Genomic DNA, 26,870 nt, shown 5'->3' on the forward strand with positions numbered 1-26,870 from the left:
ATTTACTGTAGATTTGTTGGATTGTCCAGACTTTTCCCATCCCTATACCTTAGCTGATTTTAACAGAAATGTTTTCAATATTACAAAATACTTATGAAATGTAAATATGTTAAAACCTGACATGTTGTCTGCTGAAGTCAATACTTCCCACTGTTCCACAGGTGCCCAGAGTGGGTGTGCCCTACAACTGCAACTCGAGCTTGCAACTCCCAAGGAAGACCCAGTGATCCCTGGACACCTTACCTGAGCAGAACAGAACAAACAGCACAAACATGCTTGTAAAAATAATGCTTCAGACTGTGGTGGAGTTTTGAGGGGTTTGGGGTTTTTTTTGGTGGACTTTCTCTCCACAAGAAATTGTTTTCACTCCTTGCTTTTCTTACAGCTTCAGCTACACAGTTTGAGCATCCAACTTTTCCTGTCTGTAGCATTTGCTGCAGCACTGAAGCAACTGGAAAAAAGCAAACTTGTTAGGCAACATCAGTAAGACTGATCACTTGCCTATTTTTGGCTGGTTGTCAGAGCAAGATCAAGGAACCTGTTATTCTACAAGCTAACCTTTAATGGCACCCTGCAGTGCTACCATAGATCACTTAACAGGCACCAGTTAGATGGTCATTGCTGTACATGTCATACATACAGGATGTAAATATTTCCCAAATTTAATGCTTGAACTATTAGCCTTGCTCTTCACTTCTTCAGATAAATTTTATTTCAAAACTCCATTTCAAAGAAATCTAAAAAATCGGAGATGGCTCTAAAACTAGTCTAAGGGATTGTGTGGTAGGTTTCCCCAATGAGTCCAGGCTGAAATGGGACACAGCTTGAATGGGAAGGAGGAAAAGCTCTAAAACTACTGCTCTGTGACCAGCTGTGCTATTCTGAACAGTGCTAATAGTAAAACCATAGCCCATTTTCATGTCTCTTAAGTCCATACTCACACACAATTCCTTCCTATCTGTTGACAAAACCTTTGCAGGTTATAGTGTGAATAGCATAAACTACTTCATGCTTGTGATTGGTCTTGCAGTGTTTTAGTTGACATTGCTTTTCTGAGGCATGATACATTTCCTGCTGATGGACAGTTTATGGAAAATGTGGGCCACTCACCTGCAGTACAAACTGGTTTGCATGGGGCTTCAAGGCATCAGTTCCTGGGAGCTGAAGGACCATCTCAAGGAGGAGCCCTCCCTCCTATACTTTCTTGGGGATTCATCTAGGGGACAAAAAATTCACTGTGAGATTTGCTATTCAGTTCCAATGCACTGCCTGATGACCTGAATAGCTGCAATTTAGAATTAGTTGAAACTCCTGGGATTGAAGCCTTCTTATCTGTTACTAAAGTCTACAGAGTATGTGTGCCTGTGGGGATAGGTGTCTAGGCTGCTGCTGTGACCAGTGAGACCCAGCAAATGCCAGCAGTGGGATCCAGGCTGGGGTAAAGCCTGCTTCAGTGTGGGTGATGCACTCTGGAGGTCTGCACTGGTGGCAAGGAGCACCCCTGCTTATGTCCAAGTCTGGGCTGCAGATGCTACATTTAAACAGGAAGAATCTCACTCCATCCCTTTTATTTCCTGTGTTCAGTAAGACCAAAGAGAGCAGAGCACATAGCAATAATCCTGTAGCAATTTATAGTCACAAATAGTATAAAACAAATAGCATTAAGAAAAGGAACTGTAATAGGCTTGACTTGTTAAACATATTCAAGCACTGGTTGCATAGGAACTAACACATAAAACTCATGGTAATTTTGTCAGTTATAATAGCAGCTACAGGGAATATAAATTTCATACTCTCTCTAAATTAACGTCTCGTGTTTTCCAGAGGTGAAAAAGAAGCAACCATGAAGAAAACATTTGCAGTTTAGGGGTGGATTGTGAGATCTAGTTATAATAAGATAATTATTGTTTTTTAGGATTCAGCAGAAGATATGCTTATTAAGCTTAATAATGGCTCTATTAAAACACAAAGCCAAATAATCAAGAGTTGTCCTGCCTCACAAGAGTAACAATTAAAGGGTGTGATCTGGAGCAGAAAAAGGAATAACAGCAAAGTAGACAAAAGTGAGAGAGAAACCACTCTGCTTGGAAACTGAGTATTGCAGAGGAAAAGGCTATTAAAAAATATCTGAAGTAACCATAATGCTTACAGTAGAGAATATCTGCCAAGTCAGTCAGTATCATTAAACAAAAACTTAAGTCACATTTAAAAGCTTTTTTTTTTTATAAAGCAACTTTTCAGTAATTGCTGATCTGACCTCTGCAACCTTAAAACAAAATAAAAACCAGCATTATAGATGTAACATTAGGAATTTGAGAGTTGATTCATTGTCCCATAAAAATTGGCAGTAGCAGGCTAAACTGATAATGCAGAGAGGAGCACTGGGAGTATTTTAACATTCTGCTGGGAGTACTGGAATATCACTGTCCCTCCAGATGTTAGACTGAAAGTGTTTCAAATTTCTGTTAGGAATGAGGTTTTGCAGGGGAAAAATATACAATATGTATCCTCCCTGATGTGTAATGATTAACTCAAACAAAAATAAAAAGCCCGATTTCTTCTAATATTTTTTCTGATTTCTTTCTGTCCTTTCTTTTAATCTTTAGGAAATGCTCCAAACCATTTTCAGACTGTTTAGCCAAACTGCTGGGCTATATTTGACCTGTCTAACTTAGAAGTCAGCAGGAATATAACAGTGGTTTCATAATCTCCCATAAAATCTTTAATAAAACATCCTGTTATTCCATATTTATTGCCAGCTTGACATGAACATTTAAAATGCAAGTCTATTTTATGAATATATAAACAACTACTTTTTCAAAACAGAATTCCAATGGGTATCTGCAAGTGATCAAGGAAGGAAGGAAGGAAGGAAGGAAGGAAGGAAGGAAAAAAAGAAAGAAAGAAAGAGAGAGAGAGAGAGAGAAAGAAAGAAAGGAAGAAAGGAAGAAAGGAAGAAAGGAAGAAAGAAAGAAAGAAAGAAAGAAAGAAAGAAAGAAAGAAAGAAAGAAAGAAAGAAAGAAAGAAAGAAAGAAGAAAGAAAGAAAGAAGAAAGAAAGAAAGAAAGAAAGAAAGAAGAAAGAAAGAAAGAAAGAAAGAAGAAGAAAGAGAAAGAAAGAGAAAGAAAGAAATAAGAGAGAGAGAGAGAGAAGAAAGAAGAAGAAAGAAAGAAGAAGAAAGAAAGAAAGAAAGAAAGAGAGAAAGAGAGAAAGAGAGAAAGAGAGAAAGAGCGAAAGAGAGAAAGAGAGAAAGAGAGAAAGAGAGAAAGAGAGAAAGAGAGAAAGAGAGAAAGAGAGAAAGAGAGAAAGAGAGAAAGAGAGAAAGAGAGAAAGAGAGAAAGAGAGAAAGAGAGAAAGAGAGAAAGAGAAAGAGAGAAAGAAAGAAAGAAAGAAAGAAAGAAAGAAAGAAAGAAAGAAAGAAAGAAAGAAAGAAAGAAAGAAAGAAAGAAAGAAAGAAAGAAAGAAAGAAAGAAAGAAAGAAAGAAAAAGAAATTTATAACACATATAAAAACACTGTTGTCTGGTAAATTTATACAGAAGCAGCTTCATCCACATACAAAATAACTCTTGAAGGTGTAACAGGCATCTTTATATTGTTGCTTTATGATTTGAAACTTCCCTTAGGTGCTGAAAGGCGGGATCTGTCTGTGTCAGATAGACAAACATACTCTTGGCATCTCACTAGAAACACTGTGTTAACTTCCATTGCTTTGCAGCTGCCTATAAATTCCAGACATTTTAAGTTAGAGCTTCTCAAACACATTCTCCTTTTCTAGCCTCTGAACCTCTGTGATCCCATGAAACAAATTAAAAAATAATGAAATGCTGCATAGTTTGTGCACTGTATTATTTTCTTTTATGTGTCACTAAAAGAATTGTTTCTTTTCTGCCATTAAGTACAGTACTTCCAGCTGCTTGATCTGAAAACACATCAGTGTTATGAACTGTTCTTTTGTCTTTTTCCACTTGGCAATGGCTCAGAACAGCTTTCCCATCAGACTTTGCCTGTGGAAGGAAAAAGAGAGGAACATTGCTTGTATCTTCAAAATTATTGTGTGAAGTTTTATATATATATGTATGTACATATGTATATATTTAGATACCATAATTGCCATGCTTTTTATCTCAGCTTTCTTAGATTTATTCTCCAGAAAGCATAATCAGGTGGTGAAAAAAACTGATCAACACCCGTTCAAAAAGCAGAGACAAGTGTTTCTTTCCTCTTTGCTTCCTCTGAATTCATATTGAAATTTCTCTATTTTATCTGGGCCTTTTTTTTTTTTTTTTTTTAACTAGGAGTTTAGATGGATGATTGAAAAGCAATCATGGTATCATGGTCTACCAAAGAAGTATTACAAACCTATGACCTCGATTCTTGATATAGGGGGAAAATTCTCCAAAATGTCATTATTACTGCTTGGAGAAAATCTTAGACAAACATTTAAAGGAAAATGTTCAGAGAGATCTGGAATGGGAAACCATGGCAGAACTGATATCATCCACCATCATCTGTTGATAAAGAGAAGATCTGGAGAAGAAACTAGCAACTGAGAGAGTATTGTATTTCTCACCACAGTTTTAGCAATGGTTATTCAATGGCCACAGATGTCCTGTTGGCACACACAATGCAGTCTAATCATTCCTGACCATAAAGATCAACTACAAGTGATATCCGTGGGGACAGCATAAAGTAAAAGCAGGGCCAAAGAGCAGAAAGGGCAACATTTTGAGCAGCTTGCCTGATGCCAGCAACCTTCCAGGTGTGAGTTTCAGCCCTATCCCAGAACACCAAGCTCTGCGTCGCTTTGCACTCTCGTTTGGTAAGTGAGAAATAGATTGTATTTCACAGCACTTTGGCAGCTGAGGGCGGTGCTTTGTTCTCCAAATAATCGCTGTATCTGCAGGAGTTTGAGATCAGCAGCACAGTTAATTTCTACACAGCCCCATCATCTCCCCTCCATACGTGTGTTTATGCGGGGGAGAGGGAGGGAAAAGGCAGGAAGAAGCAGCATTGTCCTGAGCTATGCAAGATCTGGGAAGATTTTATCCTATCCCACAAGCGCTGGACTTGGGTCTCACCAAAACAGGAGGTGGGGCTGCTGCCAAGTGCTTGTGAAATTGAACCAAGGAGTGGTAGAGCAGAACACTTAGCAGGAAACTTTGCTTTACAAATAACACCCCAAAATATTTTTGGTCCCTGAAGCTGCATTATATTTGAGTATAAGCTACAACTGCAACGACCTCCTAATCAAAGTTCAGTGAGCAGAAAGAGCACACAACTCTCATTACTTTTGGATTTTTTTCCATTTGGGTCTTTCTGTGGTGAAACTCTACAATTTAGAGAGTGTCTACACAATTCCTTCTGGGTCACTAGGAAAAGCCTCACCATCTGTCTCAAGCCTGGATGTGCTCAGAATATCTCCAAGGCTCTGCTCTGCTATCCATGCACCTCTCTCTGCCTCTGCACTCTCAGGGCTTCTCCAGCTGACTGCACTGCTCCCAGGAAAGGGCATTTTCCTGTCCTCCTCCTTCAAGGCTGTCACTGTGCCCTGACAGCTGCAGTCAGTGCACAGGAGTCTCTGCTGTGGGAGTACCTCATGCACACTCCAGACCAGTGATATTTTTCATCTTTGTTGCAGACCTGTTGGCAATATGAGTGGCAAATATTCCCTGCATGAGAATGGCAGTGAATTGCTTTGATTTTCAGGTAGATTCAGGTTCCATCTGGTGACAGGAAAAAGTAGCTACCAAAACCTTCACAAGAAGTTATTCAAATATTTTCAAAATATATTGCATATATATTGCATCAATATTTACCAAAAAATCCAATCATAGAAATTATATTTTGCAGTCTTTGCAGCTATGTGGAGACCTCCAAAAGCACTGACTTGTCACAGAAATCTCCATATGTTTTGCAATAAACCTATAAAATGTCCTTTCGTTATTCATGATTGTGAACCCAAGAGAAATTGTTGTGATCACTTGGCATGACACAGGCTAGGGATGCAGTCCCAGAAACTTAATTAAAATTAATTACTGAGCAAGACCATTTATTTTAAAAAAGCATCCACTTTTCTTATAAAAAATTTTATTGCAGGAGAATTCACCATAGTTCTTGGAAAACTGTTCCAACAATTAAAATATCAGTGTTTGGATTTATCTGATTTCTTTAACAGACACCAAATCTTACCTTTGCTAATTTAAAGAGCTTCTGCCACTACATTTCTGCCCCTGTAGGACTCCCATGGGCCTGAGCCTTCTCCTGGCCATTAGAGACACGAGCTCTGCAGTGCATTCACCAGAAAATGCATTTTTGCAGCCTTTCAGACTTTGCTGTGGCTTTACTTTGTGGCAAGCTTATGTATTTCAGTATATTCCACATAACTCTGACTCCAGAATGGGATGGAGTATTCCAACAAGATGGAACCAGTATGACAATCAGATGAGTTATAGCATCTCTGCCTTTACTTGTCTGTATCTCTGAGGTTGCTCTAACTCCTTTTTGATTCAATCTTTCATTGGGAGCTCGTGCTCAGGTCCAACAAGGTCCCACATCTCCTCCAGTGTCTCCTTTGCTCTAGCAGAGTCACATCTTCTTTTCTCTCTTCCTCATTCCAAGACTTCATCAGGCCCATCAGAATGGATATTTTGAGTTTGGCTTCCTGAGAACAGCAGCTCCTTCTGTGCGTGTCCCCTTCATTTAATTTCTTCTACTTCAGCCAGTGTAGCTGATTCAGGCTACTACCACCTTTTCATGTTACACAAAATCAACATAAGCCTTTTGCAATAATGAGCAGTGAGGATCCTTTGAGATTAAACTTTAAATCATCCATTTTAGATGAAAAAGAAGAATGGAGAATGTTTGTTTTTCCTTTCTCTGCAGAAGAGAAGCCTAATGACATATTTTCAGGGATCACTGTACCTTGCCTGGTGAATTTCTGTGTTCTCTTTATGGCTTTGTAAGGGGCGTAGAATCACCAGGGTTTTGAAATGCAAAGTAAGATTTTTCTCTGTACATTTCAACTCCTTTAGATTGTGAGGGACTCAGCTGGTGGGTTTTATGGCTAACAAAGGCAGAATGGAGAAAGCACCTGACTACCAATGCTTTAAAATCCCAGCCTGAGAAGTTCTCACTCCACTGAAAATCTGTATCTGTAATAAATAAAATCCACACCAACACTCGGGGAAGTTAATTCATTAATCTAATCTAACATTTAAAGACAGTAAAATATTTGTCTGTAGATTCTTGGTTTTGCCTCATACCACTTTTAACAGGTGATCAGTATTTTTTGTTGAAGTTGTTATCCTTTGCACAAAAAGAACAAAGAAATTGTCAGAATGGGAACGAATAAGCAGTGTAGCCAGAACTTCAAAAAAGTGTAAATGATCCAAAAATACACCTGCATCTCAATACTCAAAGAGGATAAATAGCCAAATACACACACATGGCCACACAAACTCCATTTTACTTTGATGTCCCTATTGCAAATGCTGACCAAGGGCTGTCTTGCTTAGATTTATTAAATAAATATGTGAAATCAGAGCCTAAGGCAGACATATTACTGACTGGTGATTTCCTGTTGTGTTCACTGAAGCTACAAGGCACAAAATAGCAAGAAAGGAATAAAATCCAGGTTGTAATACAAGCTTGAACAGCATATTGATGCTGGTAAGAGTGTATTTTTCTGCTCTTGTGTTATTAAGATGTATGTGCAAGTGCCAGCTTAGTCACTGATTTCACAAAAAAACTTGTGAGCACTGGCTGATTCCACATACTTATCTAGCAAAGAGCTCTTTACAGAGGTGACATCTCCAACATCTCCATTGCTCTCCAGCCATATCTGTGTTCCAGTTTCCACACCAGTCTCCTTTTTCACCTTTTGTCAGCAAATTCACCACCTCTCCTCTCCCAGTCTTGCTTTTACCAATACTGTAAGGCAGATTACAGAGAAGCCCACTGAACCAAAAAAACCCCTCACAAACCAACCGAATTCTGTTCCCCAGTCCAGGCCAGGGTGTTTACAAATTTGCTTTCTCTAATACATTGGTTTCTTGCTCTCTCTCTGCTCTTTTGCCATGGTGAGGAACTAACATCCTCGTATTTGGAGGAAAACTGAGAGCAGGTGCCTGTTTGATGCTATTGCTGCAAAGACACGTGAAAGGGACTGGATTCTGCACAGTACTGGTCTGTTTTATTGGTCTCCATTCAGCCCACATTGTCAAGCCATGCAGCAGTTTTCTCTGTTTGTGTCTGCAGCATGCTGGGGTGAGCAGGGGGCTCTCACAGGCAGCACAGGAGGATGACTGGCAGTGTGGCCAAGCCCAGGACAATGTCTGGCAATGTCTGACACCTCCTGTGCTGCTGGAGCCCCTGCTGGCTGCCCTGCTCTGGGGTCTCTGGTGCAGAGCCATGGCACACAGTGCAGACATCCTCTGGGCCTCTGCTGCTCCTCAGGTTTGTGCAGCAAGCACTGCTCTGTCTGGCTGCCTGTTGATGCTCCAACAGAGGCTCTCCTTTCCTCTGTCCCACTACACAGCTCTCACTAACCCTACTAACATCACTCCTCTGCACAGGGACCTTCATTTGCACAGTCCATAGACTCAGAGTTGCACACTTTCCAAGGGATTATTTCACCAAGGACTGTAGTCATGTGCTGCATCCTACAGCAGTGAACATAGTTCATCTGTCACCTTGAATTCTCCTGGACCTCACTGCCCATATTCTGCTCTTCCTCAGCCCTTTCTCACAATCTTCAGCTACACCTTTTTGTAGTATCCTATTTTCTCCATCTTCTTTCCACAATATAGCTGAAGTGCAAGTTGCTTTCTCTGCATTGTGCAGAGCAGATGTATCTCACATCCGACCTTACAGCAAAGACTCTGGAGAGACCAAAGTCTTAAGGTTCCTCCACAAGACCCAGCTCACTTTGGGAAAGACATGCCCAGGCTGCAATCACATTTCAGGATTGAGACAAAAGTGAATAATCACTACAGTTGTAGATCTTGTAGTCTGGGACAATGGGCTGATTTTTTAGGATATGATTATATAATACTTTATATAATAATATATTAATATTTATTAGATTATATATTATATGTATTGCATATTATATTCATAGCAGGTTATGTATTGAGCTATGGAGATTAATTGGGGTTTTAAAAATTAATTTGGCTTTTTCCCCTACTGTAACTTTGAAATACACCCAAATAGTGTATGCTTTGTAGAATATGGTTCCATTGAGAACATTTCCAAATATTATCTCCATCTGTCGTGAGACAGAATTTTCAGGATGATTTCTTTTATGCTATTTTGAACACACTTCAGTTCATGTTCATATTCATTAACTACTACTGAAAAATTTAATTGAGGAATACTGAGTTACAAATACCACATAAAAAAAGATGAGTCATCAGGTTCATTTGAAATGTTTTAATGACTTATTTTTTACATTAAAATTAAAGTGAGATCAATATCTGAGAATCAAGGGTGCTAAATTAAGTCAGTGTGTTCTGACCATTCTAGTAGAACTGAATGTTGAGTTCCTGGGTAAGTGGAGCAGAAATCCGCAACACCAGTTTCTGTGAAAAAAAAAGAGACACAAAATAATTAATTATTTTAATGTAAAAAAAAAAAAAAAAACCAACAAAAAACCCCAAAAAACAAAACCCCAACAAAACTAAAGAAAAAACCCAAAAACCAAAACAAAACAAAAAACCAGTTCAAAACAGAGATTAAGAATTACAACTTGAGTTTAGACATTCATGACTTCTTTAACATATTTGGTAGGATGAGACTAAGTTCATGGCAATAGGCATCTTTCTACTGCTGAATCCAATTCAATATACCTTTTAGAAATTCAGGAATGGTTTAAAATTAATTAACTACATGAATTAAATATTAAATTATAAATACAATATCTGACCTGCTCTCTCCCTGTTCAATGTTAAATTTAATGCATTTTGTGCCACTCACGTAATTTCCATTTTCAGCACTTCACCAGTTTAACTTTAGGTTTCAGAATTAATAATCTCTTAAAATGCACACTATCCATTCATTTTGCCAGTCCACAAATTCATGTTAACATTACTATAACAGTCTGTGCTTACTTAGATGACTTCTTCAAAATATCTAATATTTTCATCTTTCATCAGAAACAGTTCTCTGCCACTACTTAGTGAGTTGGAATTCCACTTCTTGAATGATTTGCCTTTTCTTCAAATACAGGGAAAAATCCAGACAAAAGTACTGCAAAACCATCCAAACACTAACCTGAAAATTGTCAGGCAGCCAGAGAGGCTACTCCAGACTGCAATACTGCATGGACATTGGGAGCTATGGATTTTGGGAACCTCTGCACTTCCCAGAGGATGCAAGTGTGATAAAAAGAACCTTCCCTATGCCCACTGTCAGCACAAGCCTGGCCAAGAGATGCACCCTTCCAGCATCCCTGCTGCAGTCACTGTGCAGTTCCTTAAGGCATGAGAATCCAGAGGGAAAAAAGAAGATAACAGATTCCTAATAATAGGAAGATTCTATGATATTGCAAATGTCAGATCAGGGTAGCGCTGCATGAATCAGAAAGAAGTGGCTTATTACTAAGCAACCTGTTTCTATTTATATACAAATAAATATGGCTCAATAAGCACTTAAGCACTGCTATTAGGTGAATTTGCTTTCTGTAAAGCAAAACCAATATGGTAGAAGTTACTGTCTACTGTAGCTCTTTAAACAGTGGGGTCTCTGCTTGTAAAACTATTATACAAAATGTAATCTCACTAAGACTGTAAGAAAGTGGCAGATTTGCCCTTTCCATTTTAATTTTTTTTTAATTACATGAATAAGTTTTCAAGATCTAAACGCAAGCTGCTGTTAGTGCTCTTTTAAATTTTTTAAAACTTTTTAGATTTTTTACTAGAGGGTCAAACATGGAAGGAATATAGGTAGTGACATTGTAACATCTGTTCAGGGATGGGGGGAGAGGTTTGACTGAGTCTCTTAGAATTGTGAGAGGCATATATTTAGCTGGTGTGGAAAATTTAACTTTTTTGCAGTTTTGGATCCCTACAACATCAGCTTGGTGGGTTTTTTGCTCCAGCATTTGAAGCAGATCTTACATCACCAAGATAATATTTTGCTCTTACATCAAATTTAAAATTATATTTTTGAGACAAGCTTATTAGTATTTTTAAATCATCTTTGTATGTGAGGCTGTTAGTCTGCAGTTATCTTCTGGATTTCTGTGATTGGTACCTTCAAGCACATCTCAATGGAATGTTTTCTTTAACCTACCACATTTATGTTGCTTTCAGATTGCTTAGAGGCTTTTAAACAATTTCATCCCTTAAGGCAATACTGATTACATTTATTTATGACATTGTCTCTGAAAGTGAGATTTTTACAATTCTCCAAGGCAGAAATTTATTTACAGCAATTTTCTTCTTTTGCAGATTCCTTCAATAAAATAAATGGCAGCACCAGGTATTTATAATGGGGATCACTCTTTGGTTACAAATGAAACTAAATCACTAAGCCAAGTGGGTAGGGTAACATAAGATGTGACATCCACTACTTGCTGCCTTGATTATCTTTCACTGCATGATGGTTTAGTGGCATTTTGCAGTGTCAACACCAGGAGTTCCCTAGATGCAGACCAGTGCTGATATGTGAGTACACATCTCATACACAGTGTGAATGGCCACTTCAGCTTGGTGGCTGGTGACAGATATGGGAAAGTGGCCAGAGGAAAGGAAGAAAAAAGTTTTGCTCCTTTTGTCTATACTGCTGTGCAAAAGAAAACTGGAACCACAGAGGCTGTTGCCACTTATTAGGGGTGTTTAGTCCATCCCCTCTGCAATGTCCCCATGTTGGTTCCAGAGGAGCACTGCACAAGCAAGTCATGCATTTTGCTCTGGAACACTGAGGCTAGCACTTCAAGATGATGAAATTAGACCTCTTTGGATGATAGGGAGATGCTCCTTAGAGCCAATTTTTGCACACCAAGTAATTGTGAGAAAAAATCCATAACACTTCAGCAGCAGATCAAAAGCTTGGACAAGTTTTGTCATTTTATCAGAATGATACGAATGCCCATAAAACTGCTAACTGCATTCTCAGCTCAGGGACCTGTGTCTTCTTTCAGTATTTCAGTAGCTTAAAAATTTGTTGTAAGTGGCAGACATTAAGTAAAAGAGAGTGCATATGCAATAGCAAGAATTAAAGTTTTCTAAAAGAGCACTTGCTTTTGCTTTTTTGATTTTTCCTTCCCTAAATTTCAAACTGTTGTATCAAGAATTGGTGTTTGGTTATACTTGAAAATGCAAAGGGGTGTGGATGAGAAAGAGCTCCTGTCCTTCAGTGACTTCATCTCTCCTCACTGTTCTTCACCCTCCTTCCCTATGTTTTTTCTTAGTCTCAATTCAAGTCTTACCCCATTAATCTCATAAGACACAGCATCTCCACGGATGGATCTTCCATTCAGAGACACAGCTTGAGGTCTCAGTTTCAGGCCAAGAATGGTAATTTTGTTGTACTCCAGACTGTCAGCTCCACGATAGCCATTTTTAACTATTTCTGTCTTCAGGCTTCCCTGAAAAAAGCCACAGAGAAAACTTTAGGACCATAACAGCTCTTTAAGAGGTGACTTGCTCCAGTTACAAGATTTCGTCCTTGTCAATGAACATACAGAATGTCTTTCATTGTAGACACTGAAGTTATAAAGGAAAAAACAACAGTCATATTAATTTGTACATAAGAAAGGTTTCACGTATGATTATAAACTAAGAATGTAAATCGTATTTAGAGCATTCATTGGATTACGAATAGAAAAAATGCCCAAGAAGATGTTTTTCTACTTCTAATCAATGTAAATTTTGTTCTTGTACCCATTACAGAGTACAGTGGCATATGCAAAACCAAAATCCAGATACAGAGATTCAATTAGTGACCTCAAGACAGATTTAATTAACATCCAAAACTAACTGCTTTAAAACACTAGTATCTTCCACAAACATGATCTGCTAGATGTTTTGCCCCTATTTTATGTACCACATCTCCTGCTAGAAATCCCTGTTATATATGTCCCAGCTTTAAGGAGACTAAAGGAATATTTTATGTCCACAGAGCTTTGTTTGTTGTACTTTTTATTTACTATACATCCAATATTTAGGGGTGTACCAAGAGGACATACAAAGTCATTAAACTAATTCATTTAGATCACCAGTGGCAGTAATTTCCCATACATGCAATGAAGAGGAATCATCACATTTGTTATGTGATCAAAGTTGTTGAGGAAATAAAGATGAATTACACTGCTCAGGAAATGATGGACTGCTCTGCAATCATGACTTTTTAAAAATATGCCAAGGAGAAACCCATGATGGAACCTTTTGCATAAATTAGCTTATGTTATTTCAGTAGTGCATTGTAGGAGGGGAGCAGGAGCTAGATCACAGTATGTGTAACTTTGGGCTGTGCTTAGACTGCTTATTTCAGGCATCCACACTAAAAATAAGTGCTAAGCCCCAGCACACTGATTTAAACTGCCTAAATAAGGAATGTTGGCTATTATTTAACAAATGGGGAGAGGCCTGCAAAAGCCTCAGGAGAATTTTTTAGGTACCTATTGCATGTGGTGACTTATCCCCTCTGGCAGAGCTCCAGCAGAGAGGGAGGCTCAGTTTAGGGAGAGCACCTCCCTATGGTACTTTTCTGCTGTCTCAGGTGTGCCTAAGCAGGACAGCCAGCTCAGGAGGCCACAGAGACCCAGGAAGCACAATGTAATATTGAACTCAGCTCTCAAGCTCAAAGGCCCAAGACAGGGCTCTTCTGCAGACACCATTTTCCCTGACCAAGGTCTAGAACTGGAGGTCCTGGGGAAACAGGATCACAGAATATGCTGGCTTGGAAAGAGCTCATCAGGATCATGGAGCCCAACTCCCTGCCCTGCACAGGGCAACAGGATGGTCCAGGTGGATGTGACCTTCTCCTCCTCAGGCATCTCATGGTTAAAGCTATTGCACAGGAAGGTCCTGACTTCTTGTTTGAGGGAGTTATAGGTATCACTCAAACCCCATAAATGCAAAGCAATATGAAGCCTTTGATCTGATGTCAGGAATCAGGGTTTCTGTACTTTAAACAAAAAGGGTCATTCTTACCACGTAGTTCTGATCCTGTCAACTTCACCTTTTTTCTTCCTACATTTTCACCCTGAATATTGGACCAGTTTTAGGAGAAACTTCTTTTCAAGCTATCCAGTCACTTAGAGCCTAATGTACCCTTTCAGAAGCTCCTATTTTATTGGACAACCCTACCATTGCCATTCCTTTAGTAAAGTGTGGGTGGACCTGGTACAGGCTGGCACACCTGCCTTGTCTACCACCCCTGGGGATCAGGACTTCCCTGCTCATCCCTGAAGCACAGTGGATCTTATACATGTGGATCAAGTATTTTTCTAGCCTCATGGGCTTCATGAAGGGAGCACTTTGACTTAGGTCACTTAGTTACTCTGCACGTTGGAAGGGACATTCAAAGGAATTAAAATTCCCACTGCAGTGAGACAGCACCACAGAGCAGGAGCTTGAATCATTCTCTGAGACTTAAGTGCCTGACCTAGTCTTGGATTCTTCTTTACACTTCTGAGTTGTTTAAATGAAAATATAAATTAAAAGGTCTAATCCTGTACCTGTTGCTTTTGTAACACCCCATGCTGGGTTGAGAATAAATACTGTGATGGCCGACCTTACCAGCAAATCTCTCAGGGAACAAAACTTGTGTGTTCTCCTAAACTAGGTATGATTAAATTATTCTTTCACATTTTTAAAGAATATAGAAATGTGCAACAAATACTAAGACATTCATACATTTCTCATACCTTAAATTTGCTATTTGAGATGGACTGTTTTCTTTATAAACACATAATAAAAACTCAACATTAAAGATCATTGGAACACAGATAGGGAATTAAGTCATGGATTTACAGGCAGAAGTCAAATTTGAGCAATGAGAAATGGAAGTGCCAGAGAAGCAACAATCTAATTTGCACAGTTCAAAATTTAATATAAAACTGGATATTGTTTTTCTGTAGCCTACCTGCAATAAATTACTATACACAGACTATAGAAAACCAAAGTGATGTTTCTTCCTTTTTGCTGTTGAAATACCCTTTTCTCTCTGAAGAAGAAGGATTTTTTTTTTCTTGGTAAATAGAGAACAAAATAAGTTAAAATTAAATTTAAGGTTAATGGTATTAAACTAATACCACGTGGTATTAGTTCCAGGAAAATACCTCATGAATATACCAGGCTACATAACAAAACCCGTTGGCTTACCTTGGATTCTCTTGCTCTTGCTCCTGGAAGACAGATCTTCTGAGAGCAATATCCCAATAGGGATTAACATGATTTTATTGTTTTGACTATTTTCTGCAGATTACTTTGATGCTTTTAGGAATACATGGCATGAAAATCATGCAATAATTTATGTTGGAAAATACTTTTAAGGTTATTAAGTTCAACTATTAACCCAGCACTGCCAAGTCCACCACTAAACCATGACCCTAAGAGCCATAGCTACATGTCTTTTAAATACCTCCAGGGGTGATGATTTCACCACTTCTCTGAGCAGGCTGTTCCAGGGTTTGACAACCCTTTCAGTGAAGAAATTTTTCCTAATATCAAATCTAATCCTCCCCTGGTGCAACCTGAGGCCTCTGGTCCTATCACTTGTTACTTGGAAGAAGAGACTGACCCCACCTGGCTCACCCTCCTTTCATGCAGTTGTGGAGAGCAATAAGGTCTCCCGTGAGCCTTTTTTGCTCCAGGCCAAACAACCCCAGCTCCCTCAGCTGCTCCTCATATGATTTGTGCTCCAGACCCTCCACCAGCTTCACTGCCCTTCTCTGAACACAGGATCTGAAGAGTGGCCTCACCAGTGACAAGCACAGAGGTGCAGTCATTGCCCCAGTCCTGTATATTTCTGATACAAGCCAGGATGCCCTTGGCCTTCTTGGCCATTTGGGCACATGCTGGCTCATGTTCAGAAGGCTGGGGACCAAACCATGCCATAGTTTATATGCAATATTCTAATATTCTATTCTAAGATCTGTAGAGATAGGTTATTGAAGTAGGGTAAGGTTTTGCTACAATAACTCTCACAACTTACTTTCATATATTTAATGAGCTTATGGTAGATATATTTTATAGTATTTTACTCGATTGAAGCCTTAACTGTTGAGCTTTTCTATAGGTTTGTCTCAGAACACGTTTGCACAGAGCTGAGTGCTGTGTGAAAGGATCAGTGCACTGACCCTGAGCCAATCTGTTCCTGTGATGCACAGAGCATCTGATCAGCACAGCAGGGGCCAGAAGCTTGCTGGATCTCTCCACAGGACACCCACCATGGCAGCAGTGTCTGTACTGCCAGACAAGGAAATGTGAGCTAAAGCATTGACACTACATAATTCTCTGCACCACAAAACAAAAACATCAACTGACTGAAGTTAAAATGTTGCTGGAATATCCTGAAGAGAGGAATCTAACTTTCTGCCACCTGTCAGACTGAAAGTGCTCACTAGGAGGAACACAAGAAAAAGGTCCCTTGTCCCCTAAAACTGCAACTAAGGAAAAAAAAAAAGTTTAAAAAGTGGGTTTTTTTTCAGATTTGTATTGCAGCAGGGATATTAATGACGTGTGGGGCTACAAACACAAAACTGTAGGATCATGGTTGGACTATTTTGTAGGTACATGTAATTGAAAGCATTAGGTGTCTTACCTGGTTTATAGACTGAGCTAGAAGAAAAAAAGCTTTCCAGAGAAAAGTTAGACATCAGGACCTTACAGAGGCTACATTAAAATACAGCTACCTATATGTAAGTAGGTATCTTGTAGGTTGCCACTTACTTTGCTGAATGTGTATTTAGCCAAGAAGTAGTTATCTTTTTCAATAGTATCTGTCAAAACACAAAGGAGGATTAGTATCAAAACAGGCAGCAAAATCCATAAGCAGTTCACATTATTGTAGCAAGTGGCTAAGGGCAGGCTAAGATGACTTGTGGGCTATTTTATCTCTTTCTCTAGTCCTAGGTTGATCTCAGGAGAGCACAATGTGAGAGATTGCCCTCTCTAGCAGATCAGCTGCTCCCAGTGTTACGTTTCTCGTAACAAAACACTGACTTCAACAGCAGTTTTTCACCTTCACAGAATCACAGAATAAGATGACTTAGAAAGGACCCTCAAGGATCATCAAGTCCAACTCCTGGCCCTGCACAGCACCATCCCCAAGATTCACACCATTTGCCTGAAAGCATTGCCCAAATGCTTCTAGAACTCTGTTAGGTTGGTTCTGTGGCTGCTTCCCTGGGGAGCCTCTTCCACCCTCTTTGAAGAACCTTTTTCTAATATCCAACTTAAACCTCCCCTGACACAACTTCAGGCCAGTCCCTCAGGTCCTGTCACTATCACCACAGAGCAGAGATCAGTGCCTGCCCCTCCTCTTCCCCCCATGAGGAAGCTCTAACAGTGAGGTCTCTCCTGTCTCCTCCAGGCTGAACAGACCAAGCGGCCTCAGCCACTCCTCACACAGCTTCTCAAAGTCCTTCACCATCTCTGTTGCCCTTCTTTGGACACTCTCTAATAGTTTATTTTTTTTTTTATTGCCTTTTTTATATTGTGTGCTCAAAACTGCCCCCCAGCACTCAAGGTGAGGCTGCCCCAGCTCAGAGCAGAGGGGACAATCCCCTCCCTTGCCTGGCTGGTGATGCTGTGCCTGATGCCCCAGGACACAGGTGGCCCTCCTGGCTGCCAGGGCACTGCTGGCTCACATTCAACTTTCCACTGACCTTTCTACCATTCAATCTGGGGTCAGCTTTCTAGCAGGAGCCAGTGCCATTATGCTGCTGAAAATGTGTCCTGAGGAGAGCCCTGTATGCAGGTACTGCTTCACAGCAGGGGACCAGGCTTACCAATGGAATCACCATCATCCCAGAAGAGAGACCCAGAAGCTTGTCCTTGTTCATCCAGGGCAATAAGGAGTCCAAATGGGTTCAGGCGGCTGTGGACAAACACGTTGAGAAATGTCAGCACAAACCTCACTGTCCCTTCCAAGTAACTTAACTAAAACTGTGGAACACAACTCCCATTATAAAAAAGGCCATGACAGAAGAATGACAGCAGCGTTCACCAAAAGGACTCTTGAAGTGATGGCAAAATCTTTGCCTTGCCTTGTCCCACTGAAGTCTAGACTTCCCACATTTTGAGTGCTCATGTGGACAAGATCCCCCTTGTCTTGTGGCCTTAGTGGATAACTGGATGGTCTGGGACTCACCTGATAACCTGTACTACCTTACTATGGCTACTGCACAGTGCTGTGTCCTCTCTTTCCTACTCAAATTAGCTTCTGAACATGGTTCAGACTTGAGACCAGTATATTATCCATTGGCATAGAGAAATATTTTTCCTGAAGAAAGATTTGAGCTTTTCTATCTTGTTTATGGCATTTGGTAAATTCACCCAAGAAGAATTTTGCATTTCCTCTTGCATACATTCAATTTGAATGACTGACAGCAGGTCAGTGTGGCAGTAAGAGGTGCAAAAGATTTTCTGAGCATAACCACAGAGCCAGGAGTAGGAGTCAGCTGTGCTAACAGTGATGTGGCTCATCTCTGAGGTGGTTTCTCCTAATGAAATGGAGTGAATAGTGGTATAAAAGTATTGTACTTGTCACTTGGGATTGCAGCTGGGAGCTGCAGATAGTCTCTCTTCTGTACTTTCTTTTGATTGCTTTTTTGTCTCTCTGTGGGTCTCACCCACACCATGGCTGCTTGGTGACAAACACAGGTGACATTACCTCTCAGTGGTGGTTGTGGCTGGTTCCTGTTGTGGCAGAATGTACCCTCCACGGATGTACAGAGGAATCTTGTTCAGTGGGGCAGACACAGTAGCATAGTTCTTCCTCCAGGCACTTGGCACTTTAAGACCCTACCACAAAAGTTAATGTAGTTAAAAAAATGCCAATCCAGGCACTATACATATAGACCACTGAAAAAGGGAGCAAGGGGTAAATTTTAATTTCATGATCATCATAATTTACATCAGTGAAAAAAACAAACTAAAATACAGATTTCAGGAGTATTATTCTAGTTTCCTTTTAACATGAAAGAGGATCTAGCCCCTGCAGTTATGCATATGCCTGGGATAGAAATATCATGACTGAAAGACAGCAATTGGTCTTTAAAAATGGTATCATTCCCTACGCTGTGAAAAAAAAACCACTCATCAAGACACTGAGCAAAAAGGAAAAGAAACTTTTTCTTCCTCTTTTTATACATATGGAGCCTGTCACAATTCAGTTTAAGGTAAGTGATTCATAGTCATTTGGGAATGTAAACTATAGATTTTCTTCTCTTCTAAGAACAATTCTTCCCCTTTCAGAAAGTAATTACAGCATTCAGAGAGTGAAATTTGTGTATGTGTAGACAACCAGCATCAAGTTCTCCCATCCTTTTCTGATTTAATGCCTCAAAACCAGCTGTAGGAACGACATGTACAGAGTAAATAACAGGAAGGCTTTGCTCTTGCCCTCTGTAAATTATAATTATGATTTATGGCAAGTACCCAACTTTGGTTTGGATAAGCACCATGTGCATGACAAGTAATGCCAAATATTGGGAGGTGAACAATACCAGGTGCAATAAGCAGGGCAAGAGACACAGGCCACTCTCCCCATGCCCAGCCCAGCAAGGGGGCTCAGAGGGAACCACAAGGAGAATGGAATTAAATCAGTTAAATTAAACATCACAGTCTTATGAAAAGAGAAAAAAGAAAGGGTTGGGTGAACATCCATCCGAGGACACCAGCCAAATGCTGAAAAGGACCAAACTTATTTAAATATAAGTCTGCATTTCCTCTGAGAGCAGTTCTGTTCCTCTGCCAGGGACACTCAGGAGAGTTAACAACAGCCTGATGTTCCTGGGCTCACATTTCTGAAAGCTTTTAGCATCAGCTTAACTGCTCCCATTGAAGCCAACACTGGGTTTGGCCTGCAGATTGCAGCAGAGCACTTTTTGGAAATGCAGTCCTGGGGATGGTGTTGGAAAGGTCAAAACTCAGGCCCTGAAGAGAAGGTGCTGGCATGTCCCACAGAGCAGATTGCTCTGCAGCCCTTGGAAGCATCTTCACCATGCACTCCCAATATGCCTCCTGTCAAAAGTGATGTGAGTGCAAAAGCACACACACAGGAGGGTTTGTGGCATGTTCTCAGGATTGTGGCTTGGGTTTTTGCCTCTGTGCATAGAAGTGTATCAGAACAAGAATTGAAAGTAGGGGGCAAAGAAAGAAATCCTGGCATCTTCATGCACGTCTAGTCTGCTCTTGAAAATTCTGTTTGCTGTGTCTCAGAGCTTTAAATGGCAAAAATAGAAAATAAAAATGCTACTGAAAGCTATGTCATTTACTCTCCCATCACCTAGGCTGATGTAGACTTTTCCTCTAGTTTTCTTAAATACAGATGCTGAGGTAAAAATACTGCAGAAGATTGCTAAAAGTTATTTTGCTGGAATTGTACCATTTAAAATTATTTTTTTGAAAAGTAAGAAAATGAATCTTAAAAATACATACGGTATAGTAGTCGAACCACTGTGCATCAGGGAAGTATACAGTCACAGATCTTGCTCCCTGTAATTGTTATAAAGATTAAAGAGATTAAAGTCTTTTTTCTTTTTGCATTTCTGCTATTACATTAGCTTTATTATATTTGTGCATGGAGAGATGTATGCTGAATATGCTAATAACATCAAATTTTGGATATTATGGCTGAGTTATTGTCATAGCAGTGGACTAGTGCTGGATACTAAACAGACAAGCCTGTCCTATTTGGGGGCTTTTATTGCCAAAGTCTGGGATGAGTCAATGTTACATTATTATTTTATTCTAGTACATAGCTCTATGTCTTGTAAATGTAACTGGCACTAGGTACACTCCTCCAACATCTGAGCAGCCCCAGCAAGAGCTATGGCAGACTTTGCAAGACAGGGCTTCACATCTGAAGTGGGAGGACACCACTCTCAGTGTCCCTTGCACCATTCCTGTCCCAGAAACAGGCAGAGAATGCCTAGCACACAGAGGATACAGATCCTTCTCTTCTTGTAAACAATTTAAAGTTGCAGATAAGTAATAATAAATAATAAATGCTTTGCTAATTGCACAATTACTGCACTTAATTTTGTAGCATGTGTTGTGTCAGATCACTGCAGGGATGAAATGATGCTAAAGGCACTTTGCATTAATAACTCCAGGAACAGTTGGAATCAAAGCATACTTCCATTTTTGTCTCAAATTGCTTATTCTCACAAACAGATTAATTTTTGCTCTCAGTGTAGATATCTGCCCCTTTGCAGAATTACAGGTTAGCCCCAAGGACTACCCTAGGAATCTTGTGGAGCAAGAAAAGTAAAGGTGGAAGAGAAGACTTAAGGCAAGTTATCATTTGACATTTTAGAGATTTTAGATACATGAAAAACCCTATAAAGGCAAGATGGTCCCCTCTCCATCTTTTCTCTGTGGTATTATGACACCCTGGATATTCTGGTCTACAGAAAAGTGTGTAACCATCACCTGAGTCGTGATGATTTCAGGGACAGGTTGGATGGGGCTTTGGGCAACTTGGCCTAGTGGGAAGTGCCCATGGCAGGGAGGTTGAGATGATCTTTAAGGTGCCTTCCAACACACACTGTTGTACAACTATGATTCCATGAGCTTCACCTTCATGACTCCCTAAATAACAAACCAGTGTGCAAGGCAGTTCTCTATTCTAATTTTTTTTTTTGTTTTCTCACTTGCTCTCATCCTGGGGCTGAAGGAGTGAAGGTCAAGTCATCCCTGACTCACCTTCTCTACACAAGCAGATGGCAAGTTGCAGTTTGACAGTCACTGCTGGCCTGCACTGCCACAGTGAGGGGCTCAGCTCACCTCTGCCCCTACCCTGCCAACTGGCACAGCCCTGGCTGCCAGATGTCACACTGCAAGATCCAGCAATGTGCTGCCTTCAAAATTCTGCTTCCCTCATCAGGCTACAGGCATGCAGCCTTCCTTTTGTGCTGCAGTTCTTCAAAAAACATCAGGAATTCCTCATCTAGACCCCCTAACATTTTATATATCCTTAGAATGTTCCCTTTTATTCAATTCTTTGCAGCAAGCCTCTCCTGGCCTGTCACTCCCTCTTCATGGGAAGGGGTTTTGTCCCTATCCTTCATCATCTGAGACCCTATGAAATCTTCTTTCTACTCATTAGCCTCTAGAAACCTGTGGGAGTCTGAAGATAAAGGACTGATGAATTAAGTGCCTCAGTGGGGTCAGAATGGTCTTAGAATTTAATTTATATACAATTCGCAGAGACAAAAGGGTTGGTTAAAAAGCAAGCTAAGTAACAGTGTCCAGTTTATGTGTTTGACCACCAGCAACACCTAGAAATACATCAGATATTCTGGCAGCATGCTGATTGCAAACAGCACTAGGATACATTACATGCAAATACTTAGATCTGCTCAGACATACCTCTCTTTTGCTGCCAGCAGTCAGTGGTGGGCAAGGAGAGAAACACACCCTTGCTCCAGCCAAGCAGCAAGAGCCACGACCCCAGCACTGTGCCCAGCAGAGCAGAGGAAAATGCTGCTTTTCAAAACCTGTCCTGTTAGCAGCTTACATTATCATTATTGTTTCCATAATGACTGCCTTTGCCTGTGATGCTGGGAAACTCCTACCACAGCCCTTGAGACGCTGCAGTTCCAGAACCCTGTGGGTGAGCAGTAATATGGATACCAGTTTGCTTTCATATCTGTGTGTTTTCTCCTAGCTCAACAATTACTGCTCTGTGTGTGTCCTTGGAGACTGCTGCCAGCACAGTAACAGGAGCATGTGAGGGGCAGCATCCAGCCTCTTTACAGCCATTCCTTACTTGGAGTAAAAGGGAAAGGCTGTGCCCTCACTTTCATCCTCCCACTTCAAGTACTGAGAAGCTCTGTAGTGCCTGTGCTGCTCAGAAATGCATTCTGCAAACTTTGACAGTGGAAAGTAGAAAGGGATGGATATGAGCAAACATGCTCTGAATGTCAGCAAATGCCCTAAGCACCATCCATTTCTTTTATTCCAGTATGATGGCATTTTTAATTACAGTACTTGCCTCTTCAAGAACAGGAGCAATCATAAAGGCAGATCCCCAAAGGAAGGCAGTATCTATTCCATGAGTCTCCTGATCAGAGGTAAATCTATTTTGAAAGTAAAATACACAATTTTAGTTCATAGTTGTTAGAATTTGACAAATATTTTGATATTACTCACTGTGACATGAAATCTGCTTCCTCAAAATATCCTTCAACACAGCCAAATATTTTTCCTGATTAAGGGAATATCAAAAGCTGGATAGAGATTCAGATATTTCAGTAGTACCTACCATCCCAGAGCAGACCAGAACTCTCACAAAATTATGAAGCTGATTTCTTTTCAGAACAGCAACAGTGGGAAAACAGCTCACTTCTGTTCAGTGGGCTGAGACTTCATTATGGGAGCCAATGAGCAGGATAGGGGCCAGGCCCAGGAGAGAGAACACAAAGGAAAAACACTATGCTTTAGGATCTAAAGCATTTGTGAAAATCCTTGGATTTGGCCTCCCACACCTTTCACAGATTTACATTTGAAATTGCTTGAAGACAAACACTCATAAATATTGTACAGAACGGATGGAAAACCTGTGGAATTCAGTCCATTTTATTCAATGCACTAAAATTGTTTTGGATGCTGATCATGTTCTTCAGAATGCTCACAGTCCTATTTGCCTGGCATCACCTACCTTCTCTTGGGAAGAGATCTCTATTCCACCATGCATCAGCTAATGAAAATATTGAATTGCAACTGGCAAAGAAGAGAGATCCTTCCTAACTCAGGAACCTTCCTTTTATCCAGCATAAAATCCTTGAGAATTTAAATAGGTTTTCAATCATCTCTGAGTCTCCCTGAGGAAATAATTAATGGATCCTAGTTCTTATAAAAATGTCACATGGACAAAAAAATCCATGTCAAATCCTCCTAAAACCAAGGTATCTTGTACCTCCTGACTTCTGCTACTCCTTGGCCCTTCTGCCCCTCCAACAGCCCTGCTGCCTTGTCAGAGATGACAACTGGTCTGGTTTTCATGCATTTTTGACAAATTCACACTGGCCATTGCATATTTAGATATTATTCTCTAAGGATGTACAAACTCCTTGTTTAAACATCCTTTTACTGTGTCTGTTGCATGGACTTTGTGGCTGCCCCTGTCTGAAGCCAGGTCTCTGTTGAGCACTGGCTGGAGCAGAGTGGCTCAGTGTCAGTGCTCTGCTCTGCCACCTTGCCTGCCTGGGGCAAAGGCACATGCTGCACCCAGCCCAGGTTACAGAAATTTCCCCAAATCAGTAAAGATAACTTGGCAATACAAAGATACTTATTGAGCCTGGATTTCTAAAATATTGCAAACTTAGGGGAGTACATAGAACTGAAGAAAAAATGTTCTTGAAAGCATGACTTGGGCTCTGCTTGAAAAAATATCAATTTGTCCAGAGTTTTTTTTTCTGTTCAGAACAGTAGCTCTTTTGGACACCTTAAACTCGGTCATTATTGCATTTTGACATAATACTTTATAAATGTTTAAAGCAGATTATGGTTTTTGATGAATTACCTTGTCCTAAAGTTTTTGAAATATAAAACATGAGTTTTCCCGTCATCTCAATAGGTTCTCTGTATTTTCAATTTCACTGTAATAAAATTGTAATAGTAATAAAATATATTTTGTTGTGGGAGGTTGCAGGACAAAAAGCTGACCAAGAAATTATGAAAAAAAAAATGAATCAATCATATTTGTACGTGGAAACAAGCTTCTCACTCTTTAACTCAGCACAATTTTCTCTTGCAATTATAGCAACCATAAGCACAAACTCAGCAAACAAATGAACTTTCCTATTTTGAAAATACAAGCCATTAAAGCATGCTGTCATCTATGAAAGGTCTTTAATTCCATCTACTGCTTCCTCTGTTTAGATGCTGGCCTGTTTTATGCTATATTTCCCCTTTGGTTAGCCATTAAACACAGCCTTCCCTTCCACTAATGGATTACCACCTCACAGTCTTTTTTGGACAACTGAGATATTGACACCTCTGATTTATGGAGTGAAAGCCTCCAAGGCACCAAATACACTTAAAAAAATTCTACTGGGATGTTGTTCTTGTTACTTGAAATGAGCCCCTAAATGTTCAAAATGGAATGAAATGTCCACAAGAAATAGTTATGATTTGGAGACTTCCTGCCTGGGTACACTTGTTTTCAGGTGAGGACTCTGAACCTGTAAGAACTTCATCTGAAAAACTAATGCAGGAGTTTTTTAGTTTTCCTTTGTATTTTTTACAATCAAGAGGCAAGGTTGATGTAAACTTCCATCATCCATACACTGAAAATTCTGTTTCAGTTCTCCTTCTCACAACCCCACATTTCTCTTCCTGTTAGCACCTGGGGCCAGTTTCTCTACTTGGGCAGATCCACAATTAATTAATGTTAATTAGAAATAGTAAGAAATATACATTAAGTAATGACAGTGAATAATAGTAACCAGAATTAACTACTGGTAGTACGAAACACTTCTAAGTCATTTAAGGATATAATTAAGGCAACATTATCAAGGGATGGGACTAGGATGCCAGCTTCCATCAGTGTCTGTAGTGAGCCTCAGCTCAGTTTCATCCTGCCTCTGCTGGTACATCTGAGACTGCTCTACAACTCTAATCAAAGCAAATTTGGAAATTTGCCAATGTAGATATAGCCCACATAGAGTACAGGTATGCTGGTAATGGTCAGAAAGGCAGCTTTAATGACTCTAAAGTAATTCTGTATTAGCAGAGATTAGTTAATATTAATGCCAAAATTAACTTGGGCATTTCCAGTATTAACACAAATCACATTAAGCAAAAATAGACATAAAATAAATATTGAAATAGCATGTATTTGTAAGTTATGAGTAACTATAAAATTCTCCCTAATTTTATCTTGTAAAATGACATTGCTGAGTAGACAGAGGAAGGATGCTGCTTTCAAAATTTATCAGTTAACCATTATGCTGAGTAAGCAAAACAGATTTTGTGCATATCCTTTCATACTTGAATGGTCTGCACTTTAGAATAACCTCAGTTTAATTTGCAGAAAATGCCTTACCCTTTAACCAGAATGTTTTTAACCTAAAGAGAAAATAGTCTATGACATAGCCTGCACCAATGAAATGAAATTGTGGCAGAGCTTCAGACTTTCATATGCATTGTTTGCACTCCTTTTGCTCAAGTCTTCACATAAAGCATTCTGAAGTAGAAAATTAACCAAAAGCAGGTAAAATAAACTAAGTAAAAGATGAGGACAGGGAAACTAAACCTCAGCTGGATTCCTACTTCTTCCAAAAATAAAAAATCAGTTGTTCCAAAAATCTGATTTTCAAAGGGGCTATTCAGTCTGCACTTATTAATCTCAGTTTTGCACCTGCTTCTTCACTCAAATATCTCTATCTCTGTTTTCTCTGTGCAATTGTGGACACAGATGTGGATTTCATAGATAGCATGCAAATGTAAGTGCTAAATTGGAAAAAAAACCCAAATGTCATAGATCATTGGACTCTCTGTATGAGGCCTTTTAGCATTCTGGTTCAGAATACAGATTTCATTGATTTCATTCCAATACAGAAAATGCAGGTATGTGGCTCTCATTTTTGAAATAAAAAACAATTATATATTTGCCTAAAATGAAAAAAATTCAGAATTCTTCTTTCTTAAGTTTGTCTTTTTCCTGCCACTGGCAACAAATACAGGCTATAT

The 26,870-nt window shown here is 39.8% G+C and overlaps 1 protein-coding gene across 2 annotated transcripts in view; it reads right to left on the bottom strand.

The window, feature by feature from the left end:
• Positions 1 to 9,414: 9,414 nt before the first annotated feature.
• Positions 9,415 to 26,870, bottom strand: part of LOC306801687 (sucrase-isomaltase, intestinal-like) — a 58,961-nt gene continuing 41,505 nt past the window's right edge. Inside the window, exons 17-23 of one of the 2 annotated variants that reach the window (XM_079304948.1) lie at positions 23,170 to 23,254; positions 20,610 to 20,666; positions 18,841 to 18,971; positions 17,957 to 18,045; positions 16,896 to 16,945; positions 12,428 to 12,586; positions 9,415 to 9,578 (exon numbers count right to left, since the gene is read on the bottom strand). In XM_079304948.1, coding sequence (XP_079161074.1) covers positions 9,519 to 9,578; positions 12,428 to 12,586; positions 16,896 to 16,945; positions 17,957 to 18,045; positions 18,841 to 18,971; positions 20,610 to 20,666; positions 23,170 to 23,254 — 631 coding nt within the window. In that variant the 3' untranslated portion in view covers positions 9,415 to 9,518. Of the gene's footprint in view, positions 9,579 to 12,427; positions 12,587 to 16,895; positions 16,946 to 17,956; positions 18,046 to 18,840; positions 18,972 to 20,609; positions 20,667 to 23,165; positions 23,255 to 26,870 lie in introns of both variants that reach the window. The other variant, XM_079304949.1, reaches the window with a different exon arrangement.

This window comes from Erithacus rubecula (genome assembly GCF_903797595.1).
Source record: "Erithacus rubecula genome assembly, chromosome: 4".
Classification (NCBI taxonomy): domain Eukaryota; kingdom Metazoa; phylum Chordata; class Aves; order Passeriformes; family Muscicapidae; genus Erithacus; species Erithacus rubecula.